Source organism: Lepus europaeus, chromosome 17 (genome assembly GCF_033115175.1).
Source record: "Lepus europaeus isolate LE1 chromosome 17, mLepTim1.pri, whole genome shotgun sequence".
NCBI lineage: Eukaryota > Metazoa > Chordata > Mammalia > Lagomorpha > Leporidae > Lepus > Lepus europaeus.
In genome coordinates, this window is record NC_084843.1 from 84,605,365 (window position 1) to 84,629,310 (window position 23,946).

At 42.0% G+C, this 23,946-nt stretch overlaps 1 protein-coding gene across 1 annotated transcript in view; it reads right to left on the reverse strand.

Annotated features, from left to right (window-relative positions):
• Nucleotides 1–7,259: 7,259 nt before the first annotated feature.
• Nucleotides 7,260–23,946, reverse strand: part of LOC133776100 (zinc finger protein 717-like) — a 28,087-nt gene continuing 11,400 nt past the window's right edge. The window contains exons 2-4 of the mRNA XM_062214804.1: nt 15,463–15,589; nt 15,126–15,218; nt 7,260–11,386 (exon numbers count right to left, since the gene is read on the reverse strand). Coding sequence (XP_062070788.1) covers nt 10,383–11,386; nt 15,126–15,218; nt 15,463–15,586 — 1,221 coding nt within the window. The 5' untranslated portion in view covers nt 15,587–15,589 and the 3' untranslated portion in view covers nt 7,260–10,382. The remainder of the gene's footprint in view (nt 11,387–15,125; nt 15,219–15,462; nt 15,590–23,946) is intronic.

Consider the following 23,946-nt stretch of genomic DNA (forward strand, 5'->3'; position numbering starts at 1 on the left):
AGAGCAGCATGCTCACTATGACTGCTGGGCCTGGATCCAGTAAGCTTCACAGATGAGTGCAAGCAGGGCATGGACAGCTTACTGAGTGGTGGTGTGAAGCAGGCACATGGGAGGAAGAAAGTTGGTGGTGGGAATATTGTTGGGTGTTGCTGCCTTTCTAGTCATTACCTGATGCATTGAATGAAGGGAGGAAATGCAATGCAAGAACTGTGCAGCCTGTTGCTGCAAACTCCTCTGCTATATTTAAAGTGTTCTTTGACAGGAAAAATAAATACAGAAATCTTGATGAATGTGAAACCACCTCCTCATTGACAGTTTGGTCCCCAAGACTGTACTTAAAAACTCCATCATCACCGGTCCTTTGGGTTTTCCTCTCTTGGAACACCCCTCTTTGCCACTCTGGCAGGAGGTTTACAACCTAAAGAAATCTTGTTTACTTTCAAAAAAAAATTAAACCAGAATGTGCCCAGGTTCCTCATACTAGATTTGGTATACACTGTTGAAAATGTACACAAGTGGTAATAATCAATGCCAAGACAAAACAAGATAAAACTGGTTTAAATGTTATATATTATGTTATTATTTAGCATAGAAAGGAATAACTTAGAAGTATTGATAACAGAGTTCCAGGCAGATACAGAGCATATTTTTGAAAAATATTCTTAAATCGTCTATTACAATAGAATTCAGAAATATTGAAGTATCTTAAGTCTACACAAGCTCAAGCTCTTTGTAGAAAAGTTGTAAAGCAGTATTATCAGAGTTTCAACCTCATGTAATGAAAATTTCAACATCAATATGATTTTAAAAAATATATGTACCTCAGAGTTACTCAGACTTCTTTGAATAAGATGAGCATGCAATAATGCAAAATATGATCCAGAGTTTAAAGGCAAAAATTCAGTTGCATATATATATATATATTTGCTATATGTAGTTTAAAACAAAATACAAAAAGAAATTAAATGGTATTCTATAAGAATATTCAGGGTATTGATGTCCTCACAAAAAAACACATATCAGGATGGTCACTGTTTACCCATGAAAAGATTATTAATGATATACACAGATAACAGTGATAAATTCAGAATCAAAAAGAAAATAAATAAGGGACACCAATTTCATGATTCACATAGCAGTTTTTTTAAATTATTTATTTATTTGACAGATAGAGATAGTGAGAGAGACAGAGAGAAAGATCTTCCTTCCATTGGTTCACCCCCCAAATGGCCACTACAGCTGGAACTATGCCTATCTGAAGCCAGGAGCCAGGAGCTTCCTCCCAGTCTCCCGTGTGTGCAGGCGCCCAAGCACCTGGGACTAGAACTCGGTGCCCATATGGGATGCTGGTGCTGCAGGCAGAATATTAACCAAGTGAGCCATGGTGCTGGCTCCAGTGAGCCAAGGCACCAGCCCCTCACATTGCAGTTTAATTACCATAGGTAAAAATGATTAATATGGTATGAATATTAATAAACACACAGAAATATATATGCATTTATTCAAATAATATGCCTAACATTACAGGTATATAGCACACAGAAGAATGGTAATGGTGGGATTAGAACTGTTGTCTTGCTGCCTTCCTTGTGTCTCCTGTCCCTTTCATTCCTCCTTCTAGGTGCTTGGCCCTAGTTGATGTCCTGTGGGACAGGACAACTGGTGCCCAACGTGAGGCTCGAGTGCCTATAAGATTGGAGGAATGCCGCCCTCAAAGAGGAAAACTTGGATCCAAGTGATTGTGTGACCGGCTCGGAACTGCCCACCCGAGACATCAGCATCAATCGGTCAATGCTGCAGAGAGAAGATGGTGCAAGGAGCCAAGCCAGAGATCGCTCTGAGCCTGCCGTTGATGGGGAAAATGAAGCTGAGGAGGATATGTCTCACCACTCTGGGGAAGACAGTGAGGAACCTGGATTGGGGGATGAAGAACAGAGCCCTGATCAAGGACCTGGTAATGGGCAACAACAGCCTTACAAAAAACTTAGTCTCAGATTTATTGAAAAACTTAAAACTGCTTGCACCCAATATGGTCCCACTGCTCCATACACTCAGGCCTTACTGGAGAACCAGAGTGCCCAATGGTTTACACCTAATGACTGGGACCTTCTCGCCAGAGCTGCTCTCAGCAGAGCTGACTATGTCCTGTGGAGGGCTGACTATGTTCAAATTTGCAAAGAAATAGCCCAAAAAAATTCTGCTAAAACTTCATCTGAAAAATGGACCCTCAAAAAACTTTTGGGAGACGCCCCGTATGATTCTAACAATTCACAAGCCCAATTCCCTTCTGGACTTCTGGTGCAAATTCAAACTGCCGGATTAGGGCTTGGAGAAAACTTCCTCAAAAGGTGCCAGTTACCACCTCCTTGGCTAAGATCCAACAGGGACCCAATGAAACCTACAGTGATTTTAATCTCACGCCTTAATGTTTGTGGCCAAAAGACTACTTGGCCCAGGGGAAAATGGAAGTGCATTTGTTACACACCTTGCCTTTGAAAATGCCAATTCAGCTTGTGAAGATATTCTTTGGCCTCATAAACATAAGGGTGATCTTTCCGAATATGTAAGGCTCTGTGCTGGTGTGGGATTGGCCCAAGCCATAAGCTTGGCAATTGGGGCTGCACTTAAATTGACCCAAGTTCCCTCCAAGGGAACCTCTACCTGCTACACTTGTAAACAGCATGGACATTTTGAATGTCCAACTGCCTTATCAAACAGGCCCATGGCCCAAGGTGTGGCTCCATCTCCCCCAGGCAGGCCACTCCCCTCCACCCTATGCCCTGGATGTCATAAGGGTTATCACTGGGCAAATGAATGCAGATCAAAAACTAATTCTTCAGAACAACCCCTCCCTCCTTGCATACCGGGAAACCCCCAGAGGGGCCAGCCCCTGGCCCAGTTATCTCAAAGGACAAACCCTGGGGCAGTACGGTTTGTCCCCTCCCAGCCTCAGGCCCAACAATTGCCTCCCTCCAATGAGCAACCCCAGGCAGTGCAGGATTGGACCTCTGTGCTGCCTCTGATACAATATTAGATTCTACCCAGGGCCCACAAATTATCCCTACAGGGTGCAGGGCCCCTTGCCTTCGGGTACCTGTGCCTTTATTCTCGGCCGAGTATCAACCATTCTCAAAGTCACTGAAGTTTTTCCCAGTATTATTGATGGTGACTTTACAGGGGAGATAAAAATTCTGGCAGTTGCTGCTAATGGAGTAGCTGTTGTTCCACAGGGCACCTGTCTAGCACAACTGGTTTTTCTGCCTTTGATTACTGGAAATACATCCTCAATTTCTTTTTTTTTTTTTTAATTTTTGACAGGAAGAGTGGACAGTGAGAGAGAGAGAGACAGAGAGAAAGGTCTTTCTTTGCCATTGGTTCACCCTCCAATGGCCACCATGGCTGGCGCACTGCAGCTGGTGCACCGCGCTGATCCAAAGGCAGGAGCCAGGTGCTTCTCCTAGTCTCCCATGTGGGTGCAGGGCCCAAGCACTTGGGCCATCCTCCACTGCACTCCCGGGCCACAGCAGAGAGCTGGCCTGGAAGAGGACAACCGGGACAGAATCCGGCGCCCTGACCGGGACTAGAACCCGGTGTGCCGGCACCGCAAGGCGGAGGATTAGCCTATTGAGCTGCGGCATCAGCCAATACATCCTCAATTTCTTCCAGGCCCTGGGGCACTTCCCCTTTGGGCTCCTCGGATGCTTATTGGGTCCAGCCAATTACAAAAAATAGGCCTGTGTTAACCCTTACTATGGAAGGAAAGGATTTCAAGGGCATTTTGGACACAGGGGCTGATGCCACAGTGATATCTCAAGATCATTGGCCTGCCCATTGGCCACTGACCACATCTCTCACCGATTTGTGAGGTATAGGCCAGTCTAATAACCCCCAAGTCAGCTCAAGGGTATTACATTGGAAAGATAAGGAAGGCAATAAGGGCACTGTGACTCCTTTTGTATTACCAGGCCTCCCTGTTAACCTGTGGGGACGTGACATTCTCTCCCAAATGGAAGTTATTCTGTGCAGCCCTAATACTATAGTCACACAACAAATGCTGCACATGGATTATGTGCCTGGCACAGGACTTGGAAAAATGAGACAGGGCATAACTCAACCTATTACAGCCCCCTCTAAAACAGATAGACATGGGCTCAGATATTCAGATGTTTAGTAACGACCACTGGCCTTCCTGTACCCCATGCAGATAAAATCACATGGAATACTCAAACTCTTGTTTGGGTGGATCAGTGGCTGCTTACTCAAGAAAACCTAAATGCCGCTACAGCGCTTGCACAGGAGCAGCTCACGGCTGGACATATAGAGCCTTCCAACTCTCCCTGGAATACTCCTATTTTTGTCATAAAGAAGAAATCTGGTAAATGGTGTCTTTTACAGGATTTGCACACCATTAATAAGGTCATGGCACCTATGGGCACATCCCAACCCCCATGGCCATCCCAAATGGTTATTAAAAAATAATTATAGATCTCAAAGACTGCTTTTTCACTATTCCTCTACACCCTGATGATCGTCTTTATTTTGCCTTCAGTCTCCTCCATGTTAATTTCCAGGGACCGATGCAAAGATTTCATTGGAAAGTTTTGCCCCAGGGGATGGCCAATAGTCCAACCCTTTGCCAAAAGTTTGTGGTGCAGGCAGTGGACCCAACTTGTTTACGCTGGCCACACATTTATATTCTACATTATATGGATGATATTTTACTGGCAGCTCAAAACAAGTCAGACCTACAAAATTGCTTTACAGCACTTTTTAAAGTCTTTTCTACCCTTGGCTTACAAATTGCCCCTGATAAGTTCCAAATACAAGACCCCTTTACTTATTTAGGCTTAAAATTACAACAGGAATTGGTTTTTGTACCTCATATTCAGTTTCGTTTTGACTGCCTCCATACCCTTAATGATTTCCAAAAACTTCTAGGAGATAGTCAATGGCTCAGGCCCTATTTGAAAATACTTAATAATGTCCTTTTACCCCTCAATGACATTCTGCATGGAGATCTGGACCCCTCCATCCCCCGTGAGCTTATCCCTGATGCGAAAGTAGTGCAAGCCATTAACCAACAGTCTGTTTCACAAATTTCTTATGTTCTCCCCTTATTTTTTATAGTTTTGACCACTCCATATACACCCACTGGAGCTTTTTGGCAAAGATCCCTCATGCCCAATAAAAAAGGTCAACCTCTTTTCTGGGTCCACTTCCCCATTTCCTCATCCAAAGTAATTATAGTGTATTTGTCTCAGGTTGCTTCCATAATTATCAAGGCTTGTTCCCTTTCCCACCAATATTTTGGAAAAGACCCTGATATTATAGTGGTGCCATATACCCAAGAACAGACCCAGTTCCTTCTTCAAACTTCAACCCTGAACAGATCCTAAAACAGCTCCTCTTTCCCACCCTGTACTGCTTCCCCTAAGAAGTATATAAACCCTGTATAAAAAATAAACTTTGCAGCTTGATTAGAACTCTTGTCTTGCTGCCTTCCTTGTGTCTCCTGTCCCTTTCATTCCTCCTTCTAGGTGCTTGGCCCTAGTTGACATCCCATGGGATGGGACAAGAAAAAAGAAAACCTCTCCTCTCTTCTGAGAATACACAGCCTTCACAGGAGCTGGAACATCTCAGTGTAATGTTAGCATATCATTTCTTGACAATGTGACCACCCAGAGTCCTGGGGAAATTTAATTGGAGCTCAGATCCTTGAATAGCTACTGAGTACATCTGGAACATCTATGTCAATAGGAGAAACTGGGCCACAGAATGCCAACAGAGATGAAAATACAATAGAGATAGGAATTTACCACTCACCTGGGATTGCATTGTCAATAGCTCAGCTGTCAACTCTTTCTCTAAGTTTTCATTCACACATAGTCCAAGCACTAAGGTGGCAAATCTGAGAAGAAAGAAATCATGAAACTCCCAATCATCCCCACAATCTCTAGGCATTCTTATCCCAAAACCCCTGTTTGTTTAAAAAAAAAAAAAAAAAAGCCACAACCCAACTAACACAGAATGTAGTGTATCCCAAAAGAAATAGACGAGGGTTCTTGTCCATGTCAAAAAACTATGACTAGAAATACCTCAATTCAATAGATAAGAATATAAAAACCATTGGGCTATAAACACTAATTATCCCGTGTTATTATGGAATTTTAAATTCTTCACATGATCTCAAATCATGAGTCATACCATATGTGAATTTTGGTCTCTACTCAAGCAAACACTGCAAAATTTCTGATCTAACTATTGCTACTGGGTGCACTATCAATCTTTTTCCAATATCCATTCCAGCTCTCTACCCTCTTTTCTTTCCCTAGACCTCTGGATATACTTGCCCTGACTCAATCTGTCTCCTTTGCATGAGATTTCCAGCAGTATCACTACCCTAATCCTTTATTTTAGATTTGTTCTGCATGGATTTATCACCCTAGCACCTTCAGATTCCATTCTATTAAATGGTTAAACAGTACAGTGACAAACCTTACAAGAAATGACAAAAGGAGTTCTTAAAGCTAAAATGAAAGCACCCTAGCAACATGAAAACAAAAAGTATATGTGATGTTGTGATTTATAACAAGTTTGCTGTCCCCAGTTCCTGGCGCAGACTCCCTACATTCCTTTTGATATGGGTTTTAGAAGAAACTTTTTCTGAATTTTGTCTTTGGCCACTTTTAAATTGGAATGCTTTCTTATTGCTCAGTTTTGGAGATTTTATAAATTCTTGAAAACAACAACAACAAAAAAAGAAGAATGGTAATGGTGAAGAAGTAAATGAAAAAATATTATGGTTGTTACTAGAATAATGTAAAAGATGATACAATGTCTCAATCTAAATAATAAATCTAAATAGATTTCAAGGCAATGATTAAAGTTGAATAACATAAAATAAAGGAAATGTAAAATAAACATGTGCCTATAAAATATTAATGATCCCACTTGTACATGGTTTTAGGGAGCTATGTACAATAAAGTTGCTATAGCAATTGAAAGAATTGAGTTAATGAGATCACAATGATAGTGCCTATCAATAAATTACATTACATCTGGTTTGGCATAAACCAGTTTACTAATATACCTAGGTGATAATTCAAAGACAAAGCAAAATTTGCAAAGGATGTAGTCATTACAGTATTATCTTTTTTAAAAATTTATTTTATTCATTTGAAAAGCAGAGTGAAAGAGAAAGAGAGTGTGTGTTTCAATTTAACTTTTATTTAATAAATATAAATTTCCAAAGTATAACTTTGGGATTATAGTGGCTTTTTCCTCCCATAACCTCCCTCCCACTTGCAACCATCCCATCTCCTGCTCCCTCTCCCATCCTATTCACATCAAGATTCATTTTCAATTATCATATTTCAATTTAGTATATACTAAGTAAAGATTTCAAGTTTGCACCCACATAGAAACACAAAGTATAAAGTACTGTTTCTTTTTTATTTTTATTTGACAGATAGACAGTGAGACAGAAAGGTCTTCCTTTCATTGGTTCACTCCCCAAATGGCTGCTATGGTTGGCGCTGAGCCAATCCGAAGCCAGGAGCCAGGTGTTTCCTCCTGGTCTCCCATGTGGGTGTAGGGGCCCAAGCACTTGGGCCATCCTCCACTGCCCTCTTGGGCCACAGCAGAGAGCTGTTCTGGAAGAGGAGCAAGTGGGACTAGAACCCGGTGGCCATATGGGATCTCAGCACTGCAGGTGGAGGATTAACCAAGTGAGCCAAGGTGCCAGCCCCAGTACTCTGTTTCAATTTCCTGGTTCACCCTCCAAATGACCACAAAATCCTATACTGAGTCAGGCTGAAGTCAGGGGCCTGGAACTATTTCTGGTTCTCCCACATGGATGGCAGTGAATATAAAGGAGAAAATAAAGGAGCCCACACTGTGGCTCAATGGGTTAAAGCCCTGGCCTGCAGTTCTGACATCCCTTATGAGTGCTGGTTCAAGTCCCAGGTGCTCCACTTCAACCCCCGCTCTTTGCTTATGGACCAAGAAAGCAGCAGAAGATTGCATAAGTCCTTGGACCCCAGCATCCATGTGGGAGACCAGGAAGCAGCTCTTGATTCCTGGCCTCAGATGGGCCCAGCTCTGGTCATTGCAGTCATTTGAGGAGTGAACCAGTTGATGGAAGACCTCTCTTTCTCTGTTATCTACCTCTCTCTGTAAACCATCTTTCAAACAAATAAAACAAATATTTTAACAAAGAGAATATAAAGATAATGCCAGACTTAGATGTAAAACCTAAGACATTCATTCACACAGTAATGGTAGAGTTGACACATGAGAATGAGTGTCTTTTCATGTTCTATACCCTCCATGCCTTACTTGCCATGTGTTAGTCCTAGGCCTTCATCATAACAATTTTTCTGACATTCAATGAGTCACAGCTATACCCTATCCAACAGATATGAACCTTAGCCTTGACTCTGGGGTACTCTATCCCAGCCATTAGGAATAATTTTTCTTTCTAGATACCATACCAGTGACATTTACATGACCTGCATTTCTTAGCAGCCAATTTTTTATAACTATAGTCGTGTTACAGATAATTTTGATATTAAAATTTCTGTATCGAAATTATATTTGTTATGTCTCTTTATTAGATACTGATCATAACAGAATTCATTCCAGAAAACAGTCCTGTAAAGAGGGAGTGTAGAAATTAGTTTGGCGCTTTTTTTTAAAGATTTATTTATTTGAAAGTCAAAGTTACACAGAAAGAGGAGAGGCAGAGAGAGAGAGAGAGAGAGAGAGAGAGAGAGAGGTTTTCCATCCAATGGTTCACCCCCCAAGATGGCTGTAATGGTTGCAGCTGTGCCGATCTGAAGCCAGGAGCTTATTCTGGGTCTCCCACATGGGTGTAGGGGCACTAGGACCTGGGCCATCTTTTGCTGCTTTCCCGGGCCATAGCAGAGAGCTGCGCAGGAAGTGGAGCAGTCAGGTCTTGAACCAGCACCCATATGGGATGCCTGTGCTTCAGGCCAGGGCGTTAACCCACTGCACCACAGTGCCCTTGGCCCTGACTTTTAATCATACCTTAAATCTGTGCTGCAAAGATCTATTCTATTCTTTTACTAATCCTTTAGACTTAACTATAGTGTGGAGTCCATGATGGTGGATTGGGTACTAGAAGTCCATGACCTGCAGCAACATCACAATGAACCAGGTTCTGGTTGATAGTGATGTAGATAGTGGCAAGTAAAACACTTGCATCAGGAACCAAATATTTATGGTATTTGATCATTGTGGCAGTAATGATCTTTCATAAGGACTGTTGTATGGGGTGGATTTATTGGCCTCTTGAGCACTTACCAAAAAACACTGATAAGTTCACTCTCTTAACTCCACTCAAGTCACAGTCTGAAGAACATAATATTTTCATGAAAATCCTGGAAAAGTCTCCCATTTCTTATAGTCACAGGATTGAAATTACTTTAAAAAAAAAAAAAACCACAAAATTGATCAGGTTGTGGAATTATGAGAGTTGAATTCTCAGCCTTGCTGTTTTTCATGTGAAAGTTATAGGGGTTCTTGATAAAGAGCAAGATAATGATATTTGGAATTAGCACTTCTCATTTGGGCCCAGATTAAACTCACAATATCAAACCCCTTACTCACTTTGTGATCCTCTTATCAGACATAATTTGCAGTCCAGAGTCCAAGAGACTAACTTTCTTCTGAAAACCCAAACATCACCAGGAGTAGAATCTTCAAAAGAAGATGATCATTCTCTTCCTGACTGAGTAAAGCCATTCTGTTACCACCAGATCTACTCAGTTCCAATCTAGCATCATACAGGGTTCAGGGCATATTGTGACTCAGGAAGAAGTAGCTTTTTTTTAAATTTACTATTTATTTGAAAGTAAGAGTTAGAGAGAGAGGAGAGGCAGAGAGAGAGGTCTTCCATCTGATGGTACACTCCTCAATTGGCCGCAATGGCTGGAGCTGTGCCATGTGTGAATTCTGTTTTGACATGAGGTAAAATTTATAGCAAGACTTTTCCACAGTCATTACATTCATAAGCTTATTTCCCTGTGTGTATTTTGTGGTGAATTCTGAGTTGGAACTTATGGCCAAAGCTTTTCCACAGTCATTACATTCATAAGGTTTCTCCCCTGGGTGAATTCTGTGATGCACAATGAGGGTTGACTTATGGCCATATGCTTTTCCAGTCATTACATTCATGAGGTTTCTGCCCTGTGTGAATTCTCTGGTGTGATAGGAGGTGTGACTTTTGTCCAAAGGCTTTTCCACAGTCATTACATTTATGTTTCTCACATAGGTTTCTCCCCTGTGTGAATTCACTGATGTATGAGGAGGGCTGACTCATGGCCAAGGGCTTTTCAACAATCATTACATTCATGAGGTTTCTACCCTGTGTGAATTTGCTGATGGTTTATGAGGTGTGACTTTTGTGTAAAGGCTTTTCCACAGTTATTACACTTATGAGGTTTCTCCCCTGTGTGAATTCTCTGGTGCATTACAAGGTTTGACTTTCGTCCAAAGTCTTTTCCACAGTTGTTACATTTATGAGGTTTCTCGCCTGTGTGAATTCTCTGATGCATGATGAGTGTTGACTTTTGTCTAAAGGCTTTTCCACAGTCATTACATTCATGAGGTTTCTCCCCTGTGTGAATTCTCTGGTGCATTACAAGGTTTGACTTTCGTCCAAAGGCTTTTCCACAGTCGTTACATTTATGAGGTTTCTCGCCTGTGTGAATTCTCTGATGCATGAAGAGGGTTGACTTTTGTCTAAAGGCTTTTCCACAGTCATTACATTCATGAGGTTTCTCCCCTGTGTGAATTCTCTCATGCATTATGAACTTTGGCTTTTGTTCAAAGGCTTTTCCACAGTCATTACATTCATAAGGTGAATTAGAGCTTAGTGATTTTCCACAAAGTTTACATGTGTAGAGTTTTCCCTTTATATATGGTCTCTGATTTATTGCAAGATGTGATTGGTGAATGACAGGTTCAATATACCTAACGTATTCATAAAATTTCTCTCTTGTGTGGGTTTGTTGATGCATATTGAGGCTAGAATTTTCATGGATAGCTTTTTCTATTTGAGTTGCTTTTCCAAAAGTGACAGCTGCCTTATTAGAGTTTTCTGCCGTATGAACTCTCTCAGATTTACAGAACATCTTCCTTGTGAAGACTTTTGCTTGTCCAATGGGTCCAAATGGCTGCTTCATGATGTGAGTCTTGTCATGCTGGCCGAGAGGCTCACAGAACTGGAGAGAATTTCCAGGTACCTTAGTGTTATCAACTCTCTTGGGGGCTGATGTCTTGTTATTTTTCATAAAATCCTGATTCAGATTTTTGTCCCAACTTTCCTGGTTGATCCTAGTCAGGTCATACCTTTTCATGCCAACTGAAATGAGAAAAAAGCAATCATGTCACTGAATCACATGTAACTGTTTCTCCTGGCATACTCATAAAAAAGGAATGAAGTTACTTATTATCCAAGTGGTATAAGATTTTGACAAAATCAGTATGAGATATTTATGACTGTTATACAGTTTTTCTCCTTAATACAGTAATATATTAAATTGTACCATAAGGTTTCCCAATGTTCAAACATGATCCTGTTTGTTTACTATCAGAATTTTTCAAGTATGGCAATGTGGTGGAATGAGAAGGTGAGAAGGTCATGCCAAGATGGCCACTGACAACAGAAACTTACTGACAACAGGCTGTGATTGGATGGCTTTGGAAACTGCCTGGCAATAGGCTGTGATTGGTTAGGGCATAGACCGCCCCCTGACCAGATTGGCTGCCTTGGCTATATAAGCAGCTGTAGCAACTAAAATAAATGAGTCTGTAGGCTGCTTGCCTCTGGCCTGCTTTCACTCGACTCCTGGGGTCTGTGTGGTGACTCCGTGACTCTTGTCTCCACCACGCTCCTCCTTTCAGAAGAAATCAACTTCAACATGGCAGAATGATTTCTGTGCTAAGATGTGTGGGATACCTGAATCTTCAAACAGTGTCAGTTTGAGCCCTGGCTACTCTGTTTTCAGTACAGCTCTCTGCCTATGTAAATTGGAAGGCAGCAAATAATGGCTCATGTGCCTGTGATACACCAGGGGACCTGTGATACACCAGGGAAGACTAGATGGAATTCTAGAGTTTCAGCTTCAGACTAGTTAGACCTAAGTGTTGTAGGCACCTGAGGAGTGAGCTAACAGGGGACCTCTTTCTCTTTCTCCTCTATCACTCTGCCTTTCACAAAGATGAAATAACTATAAAAGATTTTAAAGAATGGACAAATATTTAATAAAATATTCACCCACTATCTAGCAACCAGATTTTTCCCTGTCCTTTTTCTCCAGTTTATTTTTATAAAAATTGTGTGTTTTGTCCTTCTCTGATATTTCAACCATAAACATAAGAAAGTTTCACTGGATCATTTACTTGCAGGTGGAGAAGAGTAAAATGCATCTGTACTTTAAGCAGGACCACACTTGAGGAATAGGATTTGAATCTATGATTTTATCATGTTCAGTCTTCCTAGGAAAACATCATTTGTGGGATTTTTCAAATGAAAAACTACTTTGTCTCTACTCTATGACAGCTTCCCCAAATTGCTAAATCCTGACACCTTCAGCTTCTCAGAAGTACAACAGGTACAGAAAAGTCCCAATATACCACCTTAGTTATACATACTCAATCAGTTTAAAGAATTTGTTTCTGAAAACTAGGATGTGCTCATCTTTGAAAAGTGTTTTCTAGCTCATTCTAAAATCATCAATGCTAGTTATCTCCTCTCAATTCTTTCTATAAACATTCCTGTGTTACAATTTGAATTTCTGCAGGCTTTTGTTCAGTTGCCTCTTATTTTTCTTTTTTCTTTTTTTTTTGACAGGCAGAGTTTAGACAGTGAGAGAGAGAGACAGAGAGAAAGGTCTTCCTTCTGTTGGTTCACCCCCCAAATGGCCTCTACGGCCAGTGGAAGCCAGTAGCCAGGTGCTTCCTCCTGGTCTCCCATGTGGGTGCAGGGGTCCAAGAGCTTGGGCCATCCTCCACTGCCTTCCTGGGGCCACAGCAGAGAGATGGACTGGAAGAGGTGCAACCAGGACAGAATCCAGCACCCCAACTGGGACTAGAAGTTGCTTCTTATTTTCACAGAAAGCTTAATTTTCTATGCCTTTCTCATCTTTTTGTTTGCTGGTTTTTCAATGATACTAAAAAATAAGAGAGAGAAGTCATACTTTAAACTCCACCGTTAAAGAAATCTGAGCCACTCAACATAAACCCATGAGGCTACTTGATCTTGGGCCTCAGGATCTCATTACTTTCTTGGTGAGTTGAGGATCACTTATTTTCATGTTTTTATACAAGTTCATGCTTAGTTTTATGATTTTTAAAAAAGATTTATCTTATTTATTTGAAAGCTAGAGTTATAGAGAGAGGTAGAAAAAGAGAGAAGTCTTCTATTTGCTGGTTCACTCCCCAGATGGACACAACAACCAAGGCTGGGCCAAGATGAAGCCAGGAGCCAGGAGTTTTTTTCATGTCTCCCACATGGGTGCAGGGGGCCAATGACTTAGGCCATCCTCTGCTCCTGTCTCAAGTGCATTAGCAGAGAGCTGGATTAGAAGAGGACCAGCTGGGACTTGAACTAGCACCCATATAGGATGCTTTGCTGTAGGCTTGAACTTTAACACACTGTACCATAGTGTCATTCCTAGCTTCATAATTTCTGATGTCTCAGTACAGTGCCATTCTCAGCTTCACGATTTCTGATGTCATGCACAGAGGCTTACTCATGACCATCATTAGCATGTACGTATTTAGTTACTTGAGAGTCAGAGACACAGAATGAGAGACAAAGAGAGAATGAAATAGAGGTTTGCCAGCTACTGGTTCAATCCTCAAATGTAACCAACAAAGTATCATTTTCTTATTTATTTGAGAGGCACAGAGGAAAAAAAAAAAAAGAGAGAAAGAGACTAAGAAAGAGAATTCACATTTATTGATTCAGTCCTGAGATGCTTAAAATAGCAAGTTCTGTACCTGGGCAAAATCATGAGTGGGAATTCAATCTGAGCAATGTGTTAGAAATAAGTTTCTGGGGGCCGGTGCTGTGGTATAGAGGGTAAAGCCACCACCTGCAGTGCTGGCATCACATATGGTGCTGGTTTGAGTCCCAGCTGCTCCACTTCCAATCTAGTTCTCTGCTATGACCTGGGAAAATGTGGGAGGCCCAGAAGAAGCTCTTGACTCCTGGCTTCGGATTGGCACAGCTCCAGCTGTTGCAGCCAATTGGGGAGTAAAGCAGTGGATGGAAGACCTCTTTTGCTTGCTCTCTCTCTCTGTCTCTGCTTCTTCTCTTTCTCTGACTTTCAAATAAATAAATCTTTAAAAAAAACAGAAAACAGGCCAGCGCTGTGGCTCAACAGGCTAATCCTCTGCCTAGTGGCGCCGGCACACCAGGTTCTAGTCCCGGTTGGGGTGCCGGATTCTGTCCCGGTTGCCCCTCTTCCAGGCCAGCTCTCTGCTGTGGCCCAGGAGTGCAGTGGAGGATGGCCCAAGTGCTTAGGCTCTGCACCTGCATGGGAGACCAGGAGAAGCACCTGGCTCCTGCCTTCGGATCAGTGTGGTGCACCAGCCACAGTGCGCCAGCCATGGTGGCCATTGGAGGGTGAACCAATGGCAAAGGAAGACCTTTTCTCTGTCTCTCTCTTGCTGTCCACTCTGCCTGTCAAAAAAAAGAAAACCAGAAAACACATTAATCTTAAAAAAAAAAAGAAATAAGTTTCTGTACATTGTCTAATTAACAAGCACTGAAGGAACTAATAAGTGCATGAAGGAAAAGGTATGAAAGTGTAGAGAAGGACAAGTTAGAATTTGGGGAATGTTTCAAACCTAGGTAAAAAGCCTTAATATAATCAGAAAATGATTGGAAATTTTTTAACGCAAAGAACATCTTTACCAAGAAAAAATGAGTTAGAAAGATCCTGGTATCTCTAAATACTCTAGAATGCCTGTGTCTGATGCACAAAATCAGCTGTCATCAGGGGTAAGGCTTGAGAAAAAATCATGGAAAGAACACCAGTCAACATCTGCACACTTTCTGTCTTGGCATCCCTGTCGCTTATGTACAGACTGACCTGAAAGGCTCTGATTCAGGCATTCTTCCACCACCCATGGCTCTGCTCCTTGCTCCAACTTGAAGATCAAGTCAGGTTTGGTAATGCAGGGCCCTATTAATGGAAACAATGTAAGACTTTGTGAAATTACTATCTTGGGTTATTTAAAGGACAGCAGCTTGCTCCAGGAGCTATGCAACAAATGTTCCAATTTGAATCTTTTGTTAGATGGTAGATATTCAGATTATTCATGGGCTAAAATTCTATACCTGCCCATCATTAAACTTTATAAAGTGTTCCCTTATTTGTCCAATAGCAAGAAAATGTTATCCCTGGGCATGTGATTGGTGTCACTCACCCAAGGAGAACAGGCTGCTGTAGATCTCCAGCATTACATCTCTGTATAGGGTTTTCTGAGCATTGTTCATTTTCTGCCATTCCTCCCAGGTAAAGTACACAGCCAGGTCTTCAAATGCTATCATCGCCTGTAACATTATACTTCCAGTCAGCATATTAACTGTCACAAAACAAACACTGACAGTTGTGTACAAATATGAAGGAAAAAAGGAAGGATGTGGTTTCACATTAGATTTGTTGAGTGTTTAGAAAGCCACACAAAGAATTCAACTGAGTCAAATCTATGATCTATAGGCTGGCTGGTGCTGTGGCTCAACAGGCTAATCCTCTGCCTAGCGGTGCTGGCACACCAGGTTCTAGTCCTGGTTGGGGTGCCAGATTCTGTCCCAGTTGCCTCTCCTCTAGGCCAGCTCTCTGCTGTGGCCAGGGAGTGCAGTGGAGGATGGCCCAAGTACTTGGGCCCTGCACCCCATGGGAGACCAGGAGAAGCACCTGGCTCCTGCCTTCGGATCAGCGTGGTGCACCAGCCACAGTGTGGCAGCCATGGTGGCCATTGGAGGGTGGACCAATGGCAAAGGAAGACCTTTCTCTCTGTCTCTTTCTCACTGTCCACTCTGCCTGTCAAAAATAAAAAAAGAAAAAGAAAAAAGAAAAAAGAAAAAAAAAAAGATCTACAGGCTGTGAAAAATGCCCAAGTTTGAGGAAAACAAGAGGTTCAAATCATAAAGGCCACATCTGTCAAGGGGAAATGCACAGCAGGCTAAAAGAGGGGCAATATTGACTCTTGAATGGGCAATGTTAAGGAGAAGTATGTAGAAGCATTGAGGAAAAAAGGCAAAAAACCATCAGTGAAACTATGATGGGAATGAACAGAAAAGAATTTCCAGGAAAACACTATGCACATCACTTCTAATATGTCAAAGGAAAAAATATATTAAAAAACAGGGCAGGCATTTAGCTTAGTGTTTATGATGCCACTCAGAGTGCCTATGTTGAATTTTCAGTGCCAGCTCTAGTTTTTAGCTCCCAGATAATGCAGACCTGGGGAAGCAGTGATACCAATGAAGGAGGCCTAGATTCCATTCCTCAATCATGTCTTCAGTCCTGCCCCACCTCTGCTTACTATGGTTATTTAGGGAGTGAATTAATGTGTATGGAAGCTCTCTATCTCTCAGTCCATCAACTTCTTTTGCTATGAAGCTAATAAATATTTTAAGTAAGAGAGAAGATACAGGCAAGACAAAGAATAGAAATTAGCTTTTGCTCTTGTCTATGATTATTCTACTGATAAACATTTGAAATAACATTATACATAATTAAAGTGAAAGTAATGGAATTATTTGCCCAAAAAGAGAACCTGGGAATGTCTGCAGTACCATCTGCACTTGTGACTCACTGAGAAAAATGCTTAGAGATTTGTTTAAGAACCTGCAAGTGTCACCAGAATTGTGTTGCAGCAGGCTCAGCCTTCACTATAACTGCTGGCATCCCATGTAAACAGAGGATTTGACTCCTGGCTGCTCCAATTCCAATCCAGCTCCCTGTCAATGTGACTGAAAGAGCAGTGAAAGATGGCCTGAATATTTGGACTCTTCACCAATGTTGGATACCTAGATGGAGTTCCATGCTCCTGGCTTTGGCCTGGCCCAGTCCCAGCCATTGTGGGCATTTGGGGAATGAAACAGTAGATGGAAGATATCTTTCTGTCTCCCTGTCTCTCCCAATCACTGTAAGTCTGCCTTTCAAATAAATAAATAAATCTGAAAAAATAAATGAGCCTCCAGTAGATTCTTTTCTCCACACATCTCTTATCCTATTCCTGAATCCAATTCAGCTTCTCCAAAGTATTAAGGACTCCATTACTCTAACAATTCAAAAACAAACTTAACTGATTTGTGTTTTAGCACTAGGTAACTCTTCTCCTTGCAGAATGCTAAGTGTTTACTTGATAGGTAGCACTAAAACACTGCTCAGTACATCATCTATGTGTAGACTGTTTCATACATCATGACCCCAAAAATGTAGCATATTGTGCTCTTAGTTTCAACTCAATACATGTAACAAATATATATTTTGCTATGGCAACAGAAAGACAAGAGACCAAATTGCATTATTATAGATAATAGTAATGTCTCATAATCATGCCAAATTCATCATTTATTTCTGTATATTCCTTGAGAACAAATTGTATGTTTATTTTTCCATTTTAATTAACTGGTATATTGGGGCTGGCATTGTGGTGTATAGTGGGTAAAGCCACCACCTGCAGTGCTGGCATCCCATATTGGTGTCGATTCAAGTCCCAGCTGCTCTGCTTCCAATCCAGCTCTCTGCTATGGCCTGGAAAAGCAGTAGAAGATGGCTTAAGTCCTTGAGACCCTGCACCCATGTGGAAGCTCCTCACTTCTGGCTTTGGATCAGCACAGCTCCAGTCATTGTGGCAAATTGGGGAGTGAATCAGCCATTGGAAGACTCTCTCTCTCTCTCCTCTCATCTGCCTCACTATAACTCTGACTTTCAAATAAATGAATAAATCTAAAAAAAATAAATAAAATGTTAATCTCCTAAAATTAGAATGGACAACAAGCTGGGGAATAATTAAAAAAAAAATACTTACAGGTGATATATTAATTTTCTCTCCTCTTAGAAACATGTGGAGGACCCAGAAGGTGAATGGAAGGAGTTCAAAGAGAACTCTGGGGGCCAGCATGGTGGCATATTGGGTAAAGCTGCCACCTGCAGTGCTAGCATTCCATATGGAAGCTGGTTTGAGTCCCAGCTGCTCAATGTACAATCTAGCTCTCTGCTATGGCCTGGGAAAGCAGTGGAAGATGGTCCAAGTCCTTGGGCCCCTGCACCTGCATGGGTGACACAGAAGAAGCTCTTGGCCCTTGATTTTGCATCTTCTGGGTCTCCCACATGGGTACAGGGACCCAAGGACTTGGGCCATCTGCCACTGCTTTTCTAGGCCATAGGAGAGAGCTAGATCAGAAGTGGAGCAGCCGGGACTTGAACCGGCACCATATGGGATGCCGACACTGCAGGCTGTGGCTTTACCTGCTATGCCACAGCACCAGCCCCAGAAATAGACAATTTGTAAAGTATTCGCCTTCTCAGATTTTCTTTTTATGACAGTTATATTCTGAAAAATCTTGGGGCCTGCCTGTTGAAGAGATAGTATGTAGCCAAGATTCACCACAAACCCCAGACACTTAAGTGAAGCCTCAATCAGTTCCCCAAATGACTAAACTCTCATTTCTGCTCTTGGACTGATCATAGGAACTGCCCAGCTGAGTGCAGCCCATAACACAGAGTCAGAACTGCAAATCAAATGGCTATTGGTTAAGCCACTGTGTTTTCTGATTTGTCCTACATCAAATGCTGATACATACCATTAAGTATGGCAGAAAGTTGAATTACATGCAAATTACAATGCATACAACTTCAAAATTTCATTTAGAAGTTCCCATAAAACAGGGCCAGCATTGTCACATAGCAAGTAAACCTGCCACCTGCAATGCAAGCACCCCATATGAGTAATGGTTCATGTTTTGGCTGTTCTGCTTTTGATTTAGCTTCCTGCTAATGGCCTAAGAAAAGCAGATGGAAGATCTCCCTGTCTTTCCTTATATATAACATTTTCTAATAAATTTTTAAAAATCTTAGTAAAAAGCTCTTATAAACACAATCTTTGCCTATCAATTAGACCTTAGGAAAGCTGCTGACACCAAAAAATAAGTCCTGGGATTCATATAAATAAATTATCTGGAGATCATAAGTTATTCTTCACATTTCTGCTTATATATGGTCATTGTGTTCTTTTGGTTTATATTTTAAGGAACTTGTTATCACATGAACCTGATTTAGTATAATGTTACTATTTCAGAAAATGGGGTAAAAGTTCACAGTAATTTCCTGTAGCTGCATGTATACTGTATATTGTTCAAAAAGAAATTACTGAAAGGGAGAAAATTTTTGATATGCTTTTTTTTGAAAGATTTATTTACTTATTTGAAAGTCAAAGTTTCACAGAGAGAGGAGAGGCAGAGAGAGAAAGAGAGAAAGTCTTCTATCCAATGGTTCACTCCCCAGTTAGTTGCAATGGCTGGAGCTGTGCTGATCCAAAGCCAGGAGCCAGGAGATTTTTCTGGGTTACCCACATGGGCGCAGGGGCCCAAGGACTTGAGCCATCTTCTACTGCTTTCCCAGGCCATAGTGAGAGCTGGATCAGAAGTGGAGCAGCCCAGTGCCATGGCTCAATAGGCTAATCCTCCACCTTGCAGAGCTGGCATACCGGGTTGTAGTCCCGGTCAGGGCACCGGATTCTGTCTCGGTTGCCCCTCTTCCAGGCCAGCTCTCTGCTGTGGCCCAGGAGTGCAGTGCAGGATGGCCCAAGTGCTTGGGCCCTGCACCCCATGGGAGACCAGGATAAGCACCTGGCTCCTGCCATCAGATCAGCGCAGTGTGCTGGCTGCAGTGCACCAGCCGTGGTGGCCATTGGAGGGTGAACCAATGGCAAAAGGAAGACCTTTCTCTTTGTCTCTCTCTTTCACTTTCCACTCTGCCTGTCAAAAAAAAAAAAAAAAAAAAAAAGTGGAGCAGGTGAGTCTTGAACTGGCACCTATATGGGATGCCAGCGCTTCAGATCATGGCATTAACCCCATTGCACCACAGCGCCAGCCATATGATATACTTTTTGAAGACACACAATCCATACATAGCATTAGGAGCAAAAGGGAAGACATGCTCAGGGGAGATTTCTCAAGCAGTACTATTTGAACTGGTGACAGTTTCTGAAATGGATCTGAAAAATAAATGTGTTTTTTAATTAAGTGTGGCAAGATAGAGAACATTAGAAAGAAGTTAGGGTGCTGGGCATTTACAAATCATGTGACACTACTCAAGCCACTTTTCTCCTGAAATACAATTTGTTTCATCTTTTTTAAGAGATCCTGGCAAAACCTCCTTGAGCTACCAGGAAGGACTATTAGAATACAGGGAGCAACAGCATAGCCCAGGTACCAAGTATATGACAGACTAGGTTTCACAGACCTCCATTTCTAAAGATCCTGGAAGTAGAATGAAGTAATGGGCACATGGTAGGAAGTAATGCAGATGGTGACTCTCAGATAGGAGAGGTTATCCCTCTACCCCAGGCTGTACACTTAAGGCCACTGTTCACTCTGGTCAGTATGATCCATAACTGCTTGAAGCATGCAACTAGGATCTTTACATTTCAATGACTCTTGTCTCTGCTCTGAGCTTTAAGTTGCTGTGTCAGAGAGCATTAAGTTATATTCTGTTAGAAATGATTCCTATTTGTGGAGTTCCCTTCTTCAAATACCATAACAACTACTCACTTCCAAAGGAAATGGGACTGTCCTCCAGTACCCAAATTTCCATGTTCCCAGAAACTATTGCAACACAGTGTAAGTCAGCCTGCACACATCTCACAGTGAGGACATTTCACTAGTATTGCTGCTACACTCATCTTAAAGATGAGTAAACAGTAACAGAGGTGCAACCTACATTCAGCTCATATACAATTCAGCTCAAATGGTCTGAACACCCATCTCCATCCCACAGCCATCTTGTATGAAACCAGTTGTCTACAGAAATTTTAGAACCCCTTTCTGTATACCTGGTCTTCTGTCAGACACATCATCTTCTGACAAAAAAAAAAAAAAAAAATTCCTTGAAAATCCAACATTATTCATCCCTTCTATGGCTTTGGAACTGAGGATCTACCACTGGTATCCTTTCCTGAACCAGCCAAGGTCTATAGGGTGTACCTGAATAAGAGATTCTAACACCTCTGATCTACAACTGCACCTAAGCTACCAAGAGACAGGAACCTGTCTTGCTCTCCAAAGTTCCTTTTACCTCCACAATAACATTCACATAGAAACCAATCACACAGTTCTTGAGCAACAGGAGGACAGCCTCATGGCCAGAAATTCTGTAAAGATGGTGGGAGTGGTTGCAATGGCATATACTAAGAAGGAAAACAAAGGAGACTTTCCATCATCTTTCCCTGTTGACATCATGGGCAGATGAAGCTACCTTCCCCATAAAACAGTGCACACCCCCATTAGGAAGAAATCTGCTGGAAAATCAACCTCTTAGGATACAGAAGGGGTATATCAAAACTTGCCTAACCACATGAAGTACTCACATAATATCCCAATTCCTCATTAACTTCTGGTTTGGTGAATACATTTTAAAGAAATATAGTGCCGGTGCCACGGCTCACTAGGCTAATCCTCCGCCTTGCGGCGCCGGCACACTGGGTTCTAGTCCCAGTTGGGGCACTGATCCTGTCCCGGTTGCCCCTCTTCCAGGCCAGCTCTCTGCTGTGGCCAGGGAGTGCAGTGGAGGATGGCCCACGTGCTTGGGCCCTGCACCCCATGGGAGACCAGGATAAGCACCTGGCTCCTGCCATTGGATCAGCGCGGTGCGCCGGCCACAGCGTGCCTACCGCGGCGGCCATTGGAGGGTGAACCAACGGCCAAGGAAGACCTTTCTCTCTGTCTCTCTCTCACTGTCCACTCTGCCTGTAAAAAAAAAAAAAAAAAAGAAAGAAAGAAATATAGCATTTCCACTAAGATCTGAAAGCAAAGTTGCTCACCATCAGCACTGCTGTTCAATACTTCTAGGCCTGCACTGTGGCTCAATAGGCTAATCCTCCACCTGCGGCGCTGGCACACCGGGTTCTAGTCCTGGTTGGGGCATCAGATTCTTCTGTCCTGGTTGCCCCTCTTCCAGTCCAGCTCTCTGCTGTGGCCTGGGGGTGGGGGGGCAGTGGAGGATGGCCCAAGTGTTTGGGCCCTGCACCCACAGGGGAGACCAGGAGAAGCACCTGGCTCCTGGCTTTGGATCAGTGCAGTGCGCCAGCCATAGCGGCCATTGGAGGGTGAACCAACGGTAAAGGAAGAACTTTCTCCCTGTCTCTCTCTCTCACTGTCCACCCTGCCTGTCAAAAAAAATAAATAAATAAAAGTAAAATAAAATAAAATAAAAATACACTTCTAAAAGTTTTAGCAATGGAAATAATGCAAGAAAAAGAAATCAAAGGAAAACATCTGCCCTGCTTGCAGGTGACATGACCCTAAATATTGGGAAACCAAAAGACTCCACCAAGAGATTATTGAAACTTATAAGAGAGTTTGGTAAAGTTGTAAGATATAAAATCAACACACAAAAATCAATAAGAATTTTATATACAAAAATGTCACAGCTGAAAAAGAACTTATCAGATCAGTGCCATTCATGATAGCCATAACATTGTTATTACCTTGGAATAAATTTAGTCAAGGATGTGAAAGCGCTCTACAAGAAAAATTACAAAATATTAAAACAATAGGAGAAAACACACAAAAAGAAAAATTTTCCATGTTCATAAATTGGAAGAACTAATGTCACCAAAGAAATTGCTTTTAATTTAATTTTATTTTTACAATAATTTATTTATTTGAGAGGCAGAAAGAGATGTCTTCTATCTGCTGGTTAATTCCCCAAATGGCTGTAATGGCTGGAGCTGGGCTGATCTGCACCTAGGAGCTTGGAGCTTCCTCCTAATCTTCCAGGTGGATACAGGGGCTCAAGCATTTGGGCCATCTTCCACTGCCTTCCCAGGCCATGAGCAGAGAGCTGAATCAGAGGAAGAGCTGGGACCCAAAGTGGCATCCATATGAGATGCCAATGCCACAGGCAGAGGCTCAACCTACTATTCCACAGTGCCAGCCTCCAAAACCAATTTACAGATTCAATATGATCTCAATAAAAATAACAACAACATTCTTCTCAGAGTTAGGAAAAAATGATGTTAAAATTGGCATGAAATGCCAAGGCAATCTTTTTTTTTAAAATTTTTTGACAGGCAGAGTTAGACAGTGAGAGAGACAGAGAGAAAGGTCTTCCCTCCATTTTTTCATCCCCCAAATGGCCGCTATGGCCAATGCTGCACCAATCCAAAGCCAGGAGCCAGGTGCTTCCTCCTGGTCTCCCATGTGGATGCAGCACTTGGGCCATCCTCCACTGCCTTCCCAGGCCACAGCAGAGAGCTGGACTGGAAGAGGAGCAACTGGGACTAGAACCTGGTGCCCTTATAGGAGGTCAGTACCGCAGGCAGAGGATCAACCAAGCGAGCCACAGCCCCGCCTCCCACAACCAGTTTTTATTGTCCATTTAATGGCTCCAATAATTTATGGGTACATAGGACTGATGTTGGCAAGATCCTAAAAACACCCTTTTAACACTGCTTCAGCAATGAAAATGCAGGAAGCATATATTGGAAACAAGCTTTATTAATTTACACACATGAAGAGAATTTCTTAAAAGCCATAATGTTTGGACAAACAGATCATATTACTTTGCTGTAAAATTCTAAATCTAATAAAAGATTCCAGAAGTTTAGATTAGAGATTACATTTTTGTTTTCATTAAGACTTAAAAAATAAATACAAATGCCTAAAGTGTTAGATTA